A 12,163-nucleotide genomic window follows, 5' to 3' on the forward strand; every position below is an offset into this window, starting at 1 on the left:
TGGTTGTCTGGGCTTCGTGTAGGCGCCTGGTGGATAAACATTTTAATATTTTGGTGCTTCGCTCTGAGAGTGTGGGTTTGATTTCCGGAAGTGTAGAAATTGTACTTCCCTGAGAAAGTGTGATCCCAAATATACTAGTACTCATGTATTCATACCCCCTTCTGCTGCATTTTGTATGTGTGAAAATGATATTGATGGTGATGTTAATGATGATGATGATGATGATGGTGATGGTGATGATGATGATGTGGTGGTGGTGATGATGTGGTGGTGATGATGACGATGGTGATGATGATGCCGATGGTGGTGATGATGATGATGATGATGATGATGATGATGCTGTGGTGGTGATGATGATGATGATGATGATGATGATGATGATGATGATGATGATGATGATGATGATGATGATGCTGTGGTGGTGATGATGATGATGATGATGATGATGATGATGATGATGATGATGATGATGATGATGATGGTGATGATGATGATGATGATGTGGTGGTGGTGATGATGTGGTGGTGATGATGACGATGGTGATGATGATGCCGATGGTGGTGATGATGATGATGATGATGATGATGATGATGCTGTGGTGATGATGATGATGATGATGATGATGATGATGATGATGGTGGTGATGATGATGATGATGATGATGATGATGATGGTGGTGATGATGATGATGATGATGATGATGATGATGATGATGATGATGATTTATTCAGTGACCTCGTAAAGAACAAGATCGAGGTGTTGACAGCCCGTAGCATCACAAATCTCCCAAAGATCGTCACAATCCGTGTCCACAGTCAGGAGCCGCCCTTGAACAACATACAGTTCAACGCCTTCAGCAACATCCACGACACTCTGGAAAATCTGTGAGTACAAGCTTAGTTATAACACCGACCTACAGGCTTGAGAGTACAAGCCTCAATCTCCCGATTGAAAGCCCGTAGTGCTGGACGATGTATAGATCATTCCCCTAGTTTAACCAACGAGCTGATTTGTACTAGTGAGTGAGTGAGTTTAGTTTTACGCAGCTTTTAGCAATATTCCAGCAATGTCACGGCGAGGGACACCAGAAATGGGCTCCACACATTGTACCCATGTGGGGCATTGAACCCGGGTCTTCGGCGTGACGAGCGGATACTTTAACCCACTAGGCTACCTCAAAACACCCCCCCACCCCCTCTGATATGAAATTTAAAAGGGCCATAATGAGGGCCAAAACTGGTTTCCAACTCGAAATCCTCGTGCATCCTCGATGTAAAGGGACGCAACTCTCCACATCGCCCGCGACTGCGCTGCCTTCCTGAGTTTTTAACGGATATGACCCGTGAAGATTCGGGTTAGAATTGATCTTCAGTAAACCATGCTTGTGGTAATATGCTCATGTTGTTGATCACTGGATTGTCTGGACCATACTCAATCATTTACCGCCGCCATATAGGTGGAATATTGCTTAGTGCGGCGTAAAACTAACCTCACTCACTCACTTTCAACGAATATGGTAATGCTATTAAGCTACATGCCGTTAAAACGACCTTTTAAGAGCGCTTCCAGTGGAACATATTTCTATATTCTCTATGCACTTTGACTATCTTTTCCAACAGAGAGAGAAGTGGCGAGTAGCTCGTTTAGATTATGTGAATAACCCTTTCATGCGAATTGTGTTCACCCTTTAATTTGTATTGCAGTTGGATCAGTGATAACGCGTTGCCAACCTTTCCTCACCCGGCGTTATCGGCAGATACGTATGTATCGATTGAAGAAATGTGAGTATATCCTGTCGGTAAGGGAGAAGAAAATACGCAACTTAATATCGCTGATTTTTTGTTACCACGCGACATTAGTATTAGTGAGATTATCCGTATATTAGAATAAATACATTTATATAATTTCTCTTCCAGCATATCTCACATTAACCGAGGAATCCAACAAATGAATGATCTTATATTTGGTGAAATACATATCCAGTTGATTATTATAGTATGAAATTGGTGAGACTAACAACTAGTCTCTGAAATGAACATATTTTAGGGAAAAAAGGCTCACAGTGAAAAAACACCCCAAAATATAATAAAACTGTTGAAATCTAGACTTGCCACATTTTGCGTGGGATTTCTTGGATATATTTGCTTCAGGGTCTGTATGACAGACTAGAAATTGGTGAAATGAAACGGTTTTCTTTGATTTAATACTTTAAATGATATTGATGTGCTATCAAATGTTAAATATGAACAAGAAACATTACGAATTTTTAAAACTAAATTATCCAAAAATTCTCAATTGTTTATTTATTTATTAGTTTTGGATTGTCTTTTTTCAGTTATGCTGACAACAACTTAATAAAAAGCCCCACAGAGTACAGCCCTGATGACTTTCCCAAGAGCATGCTCAACACAGCACTGCAACGGGCGGCAGCATATGTACCCTTCAACACTCTCTCCAACTTGCAGAAGCTGTAAGTTTACCCAGTATCAGGCAGTCGTGACTCGCTGACTTGGTTGACATATGTCATCGTATCCCAGTTGCATAGATCGATGCTCATGCTGTTGATCAATGGATTGAATTTGTCTGGTACAGACTCGATTATTTACAGACCGCCGCCATATAGGTGGAATATTGCTGAGTGCGAGTCTGACCACCCGATCCCGTTAGTCGTCTCTTACGGCAAGCATGGGTTACAGAAGGTGAATTCTAACCCGGATTCACAGGTCGCTTCTTAGATGTTATATGTAGAGAGTAGAAATAGACAATCCATACGCACCTTTGGTATTGCAGGCATCTTGGAACCAACGCCATCGACTTCATCCAAGCTGGCTACTTCTGCAACGCCAACAACCTGGTATTTCTCTACATGAACAACAACGGCCTTAAAGACAGCAGCATCCCCGACGACGCCTTCTCCTGCATGGGGCAGCTGGTTGAGCTGTGAGTAAGGGGGCAAAACTGAATGTACCAGAATTCCTTGATAACGGCGTAGTGCATTTTACGAGCGCTTCAATATGCCCCCACTAACAATCAATCGCCATAACCTTCCGATATATACAGTAGTTGGCCATAAGTGAGTCATCATTAGTAAAATTTCCATAGACTTACGTGTTAATTAACTGTTGCAAGAATAATTTTCGTAAATTGAGTAGAAGTCATTTTATTTTGATATTTTGCAAACATCTTGGAAATCATCTTCGACATATTTTCTTTCATCTTTCCTTTAATTAGTTATCAAATGACACCTGATTAAGCACCATAAGTACAACTTAATTTTAATCTATCCCATAGACAGCCATGTTAAACCTGATTGGTATGTCTAATACTAGTATATGTTGTTTAGATAGTTGCAGTTTTCTTAATAATCATCGGACAATTGAATGGAAATTATGTATGTAGCTGAGATGATTTCCCCGCTGGTAGATGAGTATTTAAAGCAATTCGACCAAAACTAAATTTATGAAAAATATTCTTGCAAGAGTTAATTAACATGTCAGTCGATGGGAATTTCACTAATGATGACTCACTTATGGCCAGCTAGTGTACACCCATATAACAAGTGGGAGCCAGGGGCCCGATCTACAAAGCGTTTGTAACTCTACGGCATTGGTTAGCCCATGACAAACTATACAGTTACGATAGCTCGTAACATTACGAACGCTTTGTGGATTGGGTTCCAGGACTGACTGACTGACTGACTGACTGACTGAGTTTAGTTTTACGCCGCTTTTAGCAATATTCCAGCAATATCACGGCGGGGACACCAGAAATGGGCTTAACACATTGTGCCCATGTGGGGAATCGAACCCGAGTCTTCGGCGTGACGAGCCAATGCTTTAACCATTAGGCTATCCGACCGCCCCTGGGTTCCAGGAATGGTAGACGGTCAGTGCTTTTCACAAATATCTTTCTGTCCAGATACCTTCATTACAACTGGTTGACCTACGTCCCTAAAGCAGTGACCAGTGATATATTGACCAGTCTCACGATTCTCAGACTGTCTAACAACAACATCACCCACGTTGAAGCAGGGACGTTCACGGAGCTGACGGCGTTACAGTTGCTGTAAGTGCGTTAGTCTTTGCGTTTAAGGATGTGTAATGCAATGCGCTCGATCCGGGGTAATAATTTGCACATTTTTTTCATCAGAAGAAGGATGTATTTATTTGATGTTAACGCCACAGGACGCCGTCATGACGACGTGTAAATAATCGACCAGGCAAGCCAGTGATTTGTTTTCCGACAAATCATCCACATTGCCTGGGAGGATAAGACGTCAGCTCATCGAACCTGGAGGCCTGATGACTGAAAACGAGACGCGTGTTTAGTCAGATACATTTAATCAGTAATTCCCAAAAGAACTATATTTTCATGGAAACTGAAATTATATGATGTGTATTAATCTAACAGCAGATTAATTTCAATCAAAGACATGGCTCAATTTGACACACGTCACTAATTATGTATGCACAACATCTAGACCTAGACCGAAATCCGGCCGTTCCTGTTTCAGTTTCTTCTCACCACCGCTAGGGAGTCGCATCTAACCCGGAATCCTTCCTAGATCCTAAGTACAACAGTACCTCTTTAAATGCTAGACCCGTGAAGTTCCGGGTTAGAATGAATCTTCAGTAACCCATGCTTGTTGTAAGAGGCGACTAACGGGATCGGGTGGTCAGGCTCGCTGGCTTGGTTGACACATGTCAACGGTTCCCATTTGGGCAGATCGATGCTCATGCTGTTGATCACTGGATTGTCTGGTACAGACTCGATTATTTACAGACCTCCACCATATAGCTGGAATATTGCTGAGTGCGGCGTAAAACTAAACTCACTCACTCGCTCTAAATACTAACGTTGTTTATAATACACTGACTTTATATTGTTTTACAGATATCTTGAAAACAACAACATAGTTGTTATAGAAAACAACTCATTTCCAAACAGCATACGGTCACTGTGAGTATTTATGTGTTGAGAATTATTGAACGATGGTGCTTCATATCTTCTAACACATTCCCATCTCGCCAGCTAGCACCCCTCTACAAAATGATTCTTCATTCTTTTCCCTTACTTATCCCCCTCTTTTTATATTAGCCATGTTCCCGAAACCCCCACTTCGGAAACGTCTGCACTCCAGCACTGCCCCTCATCCCAACCAATACTTCGATTAGGTCATATGTCGATATTATCTATAAAGTGATCGCTGAATTGATTGGTCCAGACTCGATTATTTACAGATCGCCGCCATATAGCTGGAATATTGCTGAGTGAGGCGTTAAACTACCAACCAACCAATTAGAGTATGAGATCCCTCTTTGCAACTGTTTCCAAGTTTTAATTTTAATTGTTGGATCGACAAGTTGATGATAAAATATCGAAGCATACAAGTTTACGCATAACGATAAACACGTAGCTGTTGTCCATAAAGTTGATGTTATCGGGTAAGATGAGTAACATTGAAACAATCTTTCTGTCAGCGTTCTGCAGTCTAACTACTTCCGGTTCACCAACGAGAACCCTTTCTCCTATCTGACCAACATGGAGCAGTTACTGCTGGGCTACAACAGCATCGTGGACATCCCCGACACCGCCTTCAGAGGCTGCACCGCCCTCACCACGCTGTAGGTACTCGCGGAGTAACGTCCCACAAAAGTGCAAAGACTTGCTTATTGATAATTAAAGTTGTTGTCATGGAGACAAATGTATATCATCTGTATAGGACTGACTGAGCATAGCAGGCTGTGACAAGCGTTTGTTCAATTTGAACCACTCCGTTTCTATGAGGCAATACTGAATTGTCTGACAATTGTCTCATTTTTTTTAAATATGAATAAATTATTTCAGCCAATCTAGGATATTACCAAAATAAAACATTTTGAAAAGCGGATGACAGTGAGATTAGATCGATAGCCCCGACCTTGACTGCTATGTCCGTTTTCTTGGATCTGGTACCATTCGTCAAACACGGTTCCTTCTCGTATAAGCTGGGTATTCACTAGGGCTGGGATGGGTAACCCGGATACCCGGTAATGTGTTGGACCCGGGTACCCGTCTCAGTACCCGAACCCGTTATGATCATGTGACTAATAGATCAAACAATGTTATATGTTCTTTTTTCATGATTAAAAGGTTGTATTGTCTTGAAGATTTAGACAGTCACCTGTTTTGAATATAATACATGGTTAAGATATTGAAAAACTCGGAATTTTAGCCTCCGAGCTGAAGAATATATATTGCCATTTCTTACAAATTTGATGTCAGGAATTAACAATAACGGTTTTCCGGGTAGGGTAGAGTAATAGGAGGTGGGGTACCCGGGTAGAATATTTGGACCCGTTCCGAGCCCTGGTATTCACCGTTGTATCTTGTTTGTAGCCTTTGTTTAGCCTCCACCAGTTTAGTACCTGTCAGATTTGCCAAAAATATATATTTTGAGGAATCGTTGTATGATCGTCATTCTTTGAGATATTTTTTCTTTCCCTATACTAGTATTTTATGAGCCGAAATCTGCTGACTGTTTGTCTGTTCACAATTCAGAGACCTGCATTACAATAAGCTCAATAAGCTTGAGTAATCGTCGTATGATCGTCATCCTTTGAGATATTGTTTCTTTCGCTATATTTTATGAGCCGAAATCTGCTGACCGGTTGTCCATTCACACTTCAGAGACCTGCACTATAACAAGCTGGAGAGGATTCAGAAAGGACTACTGTCCGATTGTCCACTGACTGTCCGTCTCTTGCTCCATAACAACAACATCAGATACGTGGAGGAGGGTGCCTTGAGCCACATCACGAGCAGTGTACTTCTGTACGTGCCCCTAGATCAACCCCTCGGCCATTACTGGCAGGAATTCATTCTGGAACATTTTCGTTCACGTGACTATCATATAAAAGAAACAACCTAGAAATCCTCTTGTTACTGTTTGCTCGTCACGCCGAAGACCTGGGTTTTGATTACCCACATGGAGCCCCATTTCTTTTGCCCATGATATTGCTAGAATATTGCTACAAACAGCGCAAAACCATACTCACCCATTCATTCACTCTTTGAATAAAGTTGGTACAGGAATATGTTGTCCATATTTTTAATACTGACCTTTTTAGAAACATGGTATTTAAAGCCCTAAAGAGAGGTAAGTGGTTTTGTTTAATCGCTCAACACATAGATGAGATCTAAAGAGGATGTACTGATTTGTTTCATACTTAAATGAGCTGGAATTGTTTCATGCGCCTTCCACGATATTCTTGGAACAAACGAGCAAGTGAGAATGGTTTTATGCCACTTTTGGTGATATTCCAATTATACGGCAGTTGACATCAGAAATCGGCTTCGCACATTGTATCGTAACACGGAATCACATCCGGACAGGTGTGACGGGCGATCGCTTTAAAGACCATTGTATAACAATATCTGAAACAGTACTAATTGTCCAGTGTTCAGTATGTGTGTTTGTGTGGTTTCAGACATCTCCATTATAACCGACTGACGGAGCTACCCAATGGCGGAGACTTCAACAACCTGGAGGTGAACGAGCTCCTCCTTCATCACAATCGCATCACCGAGGTCCGACCTGGGACCTTCACAAATCTGACTTGCAATGTCAAACTGTGAGTTGGTCAATATATTCATAAACATCTGCCTTTTCTGTTGCTTTCCTCCTCCTCACGACCGTTATCATCATCGTCGTCGTCGTCATCATCATCATCATCATCATCATCATCATCATCATCATCATCATCATCATCTATCCATTATTAAACATCGTCGTCTTCATTTTCCTCCTCCTCGCGACCGTTATCATCATCATCATCATCATCTATCCATCATTAAACATCATCGTCTTCATTTCCCTCCTCCTCACGACCATTAACATCATCATCATCATCATCATCATCATCTATCCATCATTAAACATCATCGTCTTCATTTCCCTCCTCCTCACGACCATTAACATCATCATCATCATCATCATCTATCCATCATTAAACATCATCGTCTTCATTTTCATTAACATCATCATCATCATCATCCATCATTATTAAACATCATCGTCTTCATTTTCCTCCTCCTCACGATCGTTATCATCATCATCACCACCACCATGAGCATCGTCATCATCATGAATATCACCATCACATCATCATCGTCGTCGGCATCACAGTCATCGTCATGGTCATCATCAGTATCACAATTACGTGCAAATATGAAACGACAACGTCGGAGACTAATCACCCTTGAGCTCGATTACCTGCGGAAACAGGTTCCGTTGGGCTTAAAACTTCAGAGAGCGAAGGAAGATTACAGGAAAACTGAGCACAGTGGTGTAGTGGTTAGCATGCTTGCCTCTCACGCCAAAGGCCTGGGTTCGAATCCCGGTGGAGTCTCATACTGTGTTCCATCATTCGTCCACATTGCACTCAGTCCACCCAGCTGTTCAAAATGGGTACATGAGAAGCGGATGTACGGAACTGTACGGTCGCGCGAAGCGCTTAGTAGCAGCTTTGAAAGTCGTCAGGGTAATAATGTAACGCCAGAGAGCAGCATCATGTTGGATTCTAGGCGCAAATATTAGCATTGTTATTATTATTATTATTACGAAAAGGTTTACCTGTAGCACTACTCACACGTAACTGGCTCAGCATATGCTGTTCAGATTATGGATAAACTAGCGAGGTTGAGACCAGAAGCACAATCATAGATCAGTCAAAGCCAGACAATAACCAGTCTCCATTATATGCAAAAAACAGATTCCATTATGCATAAAAGATAAACGCAAAACCGTTAATATTTCCTTTATCGTCATAACATCATCATCATCATCAATCATCATCATCATCATCATCATCATCACAAACGCAATTGATATCAGTAACTTAACATCAATCATCACAAATTGTATATGACACCTTCACCTCACCGGCAATGACCGCTCTATTGTATTTAATTATTTCTATGATAAGACAGTAAGTCCAACATTCCACGAACGGGCATTACGTTTCAGAAACTCTGCCGTTTGTCAGAGCTTGTTTAATCTGAGATAACACTGGCAGTATGTGCATTTCAATGACTTCCTTAGGACTTGTCTCATAACACGTGCAGTGATTTGTCTTGTAGCACGTTGTTAACCCATATGAGGCGGTGGGGTAGCCTAATGGTTAAAGCGTCCGCTCGTCACGCCGAAGACACGGGTTCGATTCCCCACATGGGTACAATGTGTGAAGCCCATTTCTGGTGTCCCCCCGCCGTGATATAGTTGGAATATTGCTAAAAGCGGCGTAAAACTAAACTCACTCATTCACTCACTGTTATTTAAGTGACCACATTGATAACAGCTCTATCGAAGTGACTTTTCTCAGAAGGTATAGAACATTTGTGGATTTCAGTGACTTGTCTTTGAACACATTGGTAACACCTCTATTTAAGTGACTTGACGGAAAGCACATAGATAACACGTGAACACTTTGATAACACCTCTATTTCAGTGACTTGTAAAGCACATAGAAAACACGTGAACATATTGATAACACCTCTATTTCAGTGACTTCTAAAGCACATAGACAACACGTGAATACATTAATAACACCTCTATTTCAGTGACTTGTAGAGCAACAGATAACACGTGAACACATTGATAACACCTCTATTTCAGTGACTTGTAAAGCACATAGATAACACGTGAACATATTGATAACACCTCTAATTCAGTGACTTGTAAAGCACATAGACAACACATGAACATATTGATAACACCTCTAATTCAGTGACTTGTAAGGCACATATGACATAGATAACACGTGAACACATTGATAACACCTCTATCGAAGTGACTTGTAGAGCACATAGATAACACGTGAACATATTGATAACACTCTATATTCAGTGACTTGTAAAGCACATAGACAACACGTGAACATATTGATAACAACTCTATTTCAGTGACTTGTAAAGCACATAGATAACACGTGAACACATTGATAACACCTCTATTTTAGTGACTTGTAAAGCACATAGATAACACGTGAACATATTGATAACACCTCTATTTCAGTGACTTGTAAAGCACATAGATAACACGTGAACATATTGATAACACCTCTATTTCAGTGACTTGTAAAGCACATACACAACACGTGAACATATTGATAACACCTCTATTTCAGTGACTTGTAAAGCACATAAAAGCACACAAAACACGTGAACATATTGATAACACCTCTATTTCAGTGACTTGTAAAGCGCATACACAACACGTGAACACATTGATAACACCTCTATTTCAGTGACTTGTAAAGCACATAGATAACACGTGAACATATTGATAACACCTCTATTTCAGTGACTTCTAAAGCACATAGATAACACGTGAACACATTGATAACACCTCTATTTCAGTGACTTCTAAAGCACATAGATAACGCGTAAACATAATGATAACACCTCTATTTCAGTGACTTGTAAAGCACATACACAACACGTGAACACATTGATAACACCTATATTTCAGTGACTTGTAAAGCACATAGATAACACGTGTACATATTGATAACACCTCTATTTCAGTGACTTGTAAAGCGCACAAATAACACGTAAACATATTGATAACACCTCTATTTAAGAGACTTGTTTTAGAGCATGTGGATAACAGAAGACTTTAAGTGACCATGGGGACACATACAACACGTCTATTTCAGAGACTTGTCTTTGAACACATTGATAACACCTCTATTTCAGTGACTTGTCGTTAAGCACATAGATAACACGTGAACATATTGATAACACCTCTATTTAAGACACTTGTTTTAGAGCATGTGGATAACAGAAGACTTTAAGTGACCATGAGAACACATACAACACGTCTATTTCAGAGACTTGTCTTTGAACACATTGATAACACCTCTATTTCAGAGACTTGTCCGATAACCAGATTGCGCTGCTTGGACCCAACGCCTTCGTGAACATCAAGGGGACTCCAGACATGACCCTAAACAACAATCCTCTCTGGGTCATCGAGCCCTACGCCTTCAGAGATCTGCAGCTGCAGGACTTGTAAGTATTATATATGCACATACACCAAATATCAGTTCACAAGCACCTCGTTACCATCAGGGTTAGAATTGGCCTGCAACAATCAATGTTTGTTTGACTGACGGGATAAGACGGTCAGGTACCATGACTTGTATGATGCATGTCATCGTATCCCAATTGCAGAACCCGTGAAGGTCCGGGTTAGAATGAACCTTCAGTAACCCATGCTTGTCGTAAGAGGCGACTAACGGGATCGGGTGGTCAGGCTCGCTGACTGGGTTGACACATGTCATCGCTTCCCAATTGCGTAGACCGATGTTCATGCTGTTGATCACTGGATTGTCTGGTCCAGACTCGATTATTTACAGACCGTCGCCATATAGCTGGAATATTGCTGAGTGCGGCGTAAAACTAAACCCACTCACTCACCCAATTGCAGATCGAGACTCACGAACTCAATCTCTGATTTTTCTGGTCCAGACTAGACTTGTATATCGACCTCCGTCACATAGCTGGAATATTGCCCAATGCGGTGTAAAAAAAAACCTGGTTGCGACTTAATAGATCAAAAGGTACGACCCAGTTGATTGCGTGATACGGTTTGTCTGGGCCAAATTCGACTAATGCAAGCCGCCGTCATGTGGTAGGGTTATTGCCTTTCTTTGGAACACTGTTTGTAATCTAATATATAATAGACTCACTCACTGTATGTTTGTCTCACAGGTTTCTTCAGTTTATCAACATCAACCATCTGAAGACTGCCACGTTCGAGAACATTGAAACCCGGTATTTGTATCTGACTGAAAATACAATCGACTACGTGGAGGAAGGAATATTCGCCGGACAGAACGTACTTGAGTATTTGTAAGTACAAAAAGAATATATGCCTCCTTTGCATACATAATTGTTCTTCCAGAAACATGGTCGTGAAAACCATTGCTTCACTATGTTCCTTACTTGGTAATTAATTACCATCTTCACGCCTGCTGTGGGGACCTTACCAAAGATGTTCTCATTTACCAGAAGAAGATGAAGGTGGATGGTTAAACATTATGTTGCAGTATGAAGATTGGTTCTGATATTTACATAGTTATAAAAATGTTTGAAAGAATCAATATTCCCCAAGAGACGC

General features: G+C 41.0%; 1 protein-coding gene across 1 annotated transcript in view; it reads left to right on the forward strand.

Moving 5' to 3' along the window:
• LOC124284975 overlaps window positions 1–12,163 on the forward strand; it is a 96,169-nt gene that overhangs the window by 30,612 nt on the left and 53,394 nt on the right. Inside the window, 11 exon segments of the mRNA XM_046721104.1 lie at window positions 732–884; window positions 1,704–1,781; window positions 2,336–2,470; window positions 2,791–2,940; window positions 3,919–4,065; window positions 4,894–4,959; window positions 5,481–5,624; window positions 6,670–6,813; window positions 7,470–7,613; window positions 10,912–11,052; window positions 11,755–11,895. Of these exon segments, the coding sequence (XP_046577060.1) occupies window positions 732–884; window positions 1,704–1,781; window positions 2,336–2,470; window positions 2,791–2,940; window positions 3,919–4,065; window positions 4,894–4,959; window positions 5,481–5,624; window positions 6,670–6,813; window positions 7,470–7,613; window positions 10,912–11,052; window positions 11,755–11,895 (1,443 nt within the window).

Source organism: Haliotis rubra, unplaced genomic scaffold (genome assembly GCF_003918875.1).
Source record: "Haliotis rubra isolate DU_JTF1 unplaced genomic scaffold, ASM391887v1 Scf35, whole genome shotgun sequence".
Taxonomy (NCBI): domain Eukaryota; kingdom Metazoa; phylum Mollusca; class Gastropoda; order Lepetellida; family Haliotidae; genus Haliotis; species Haliotis rubra.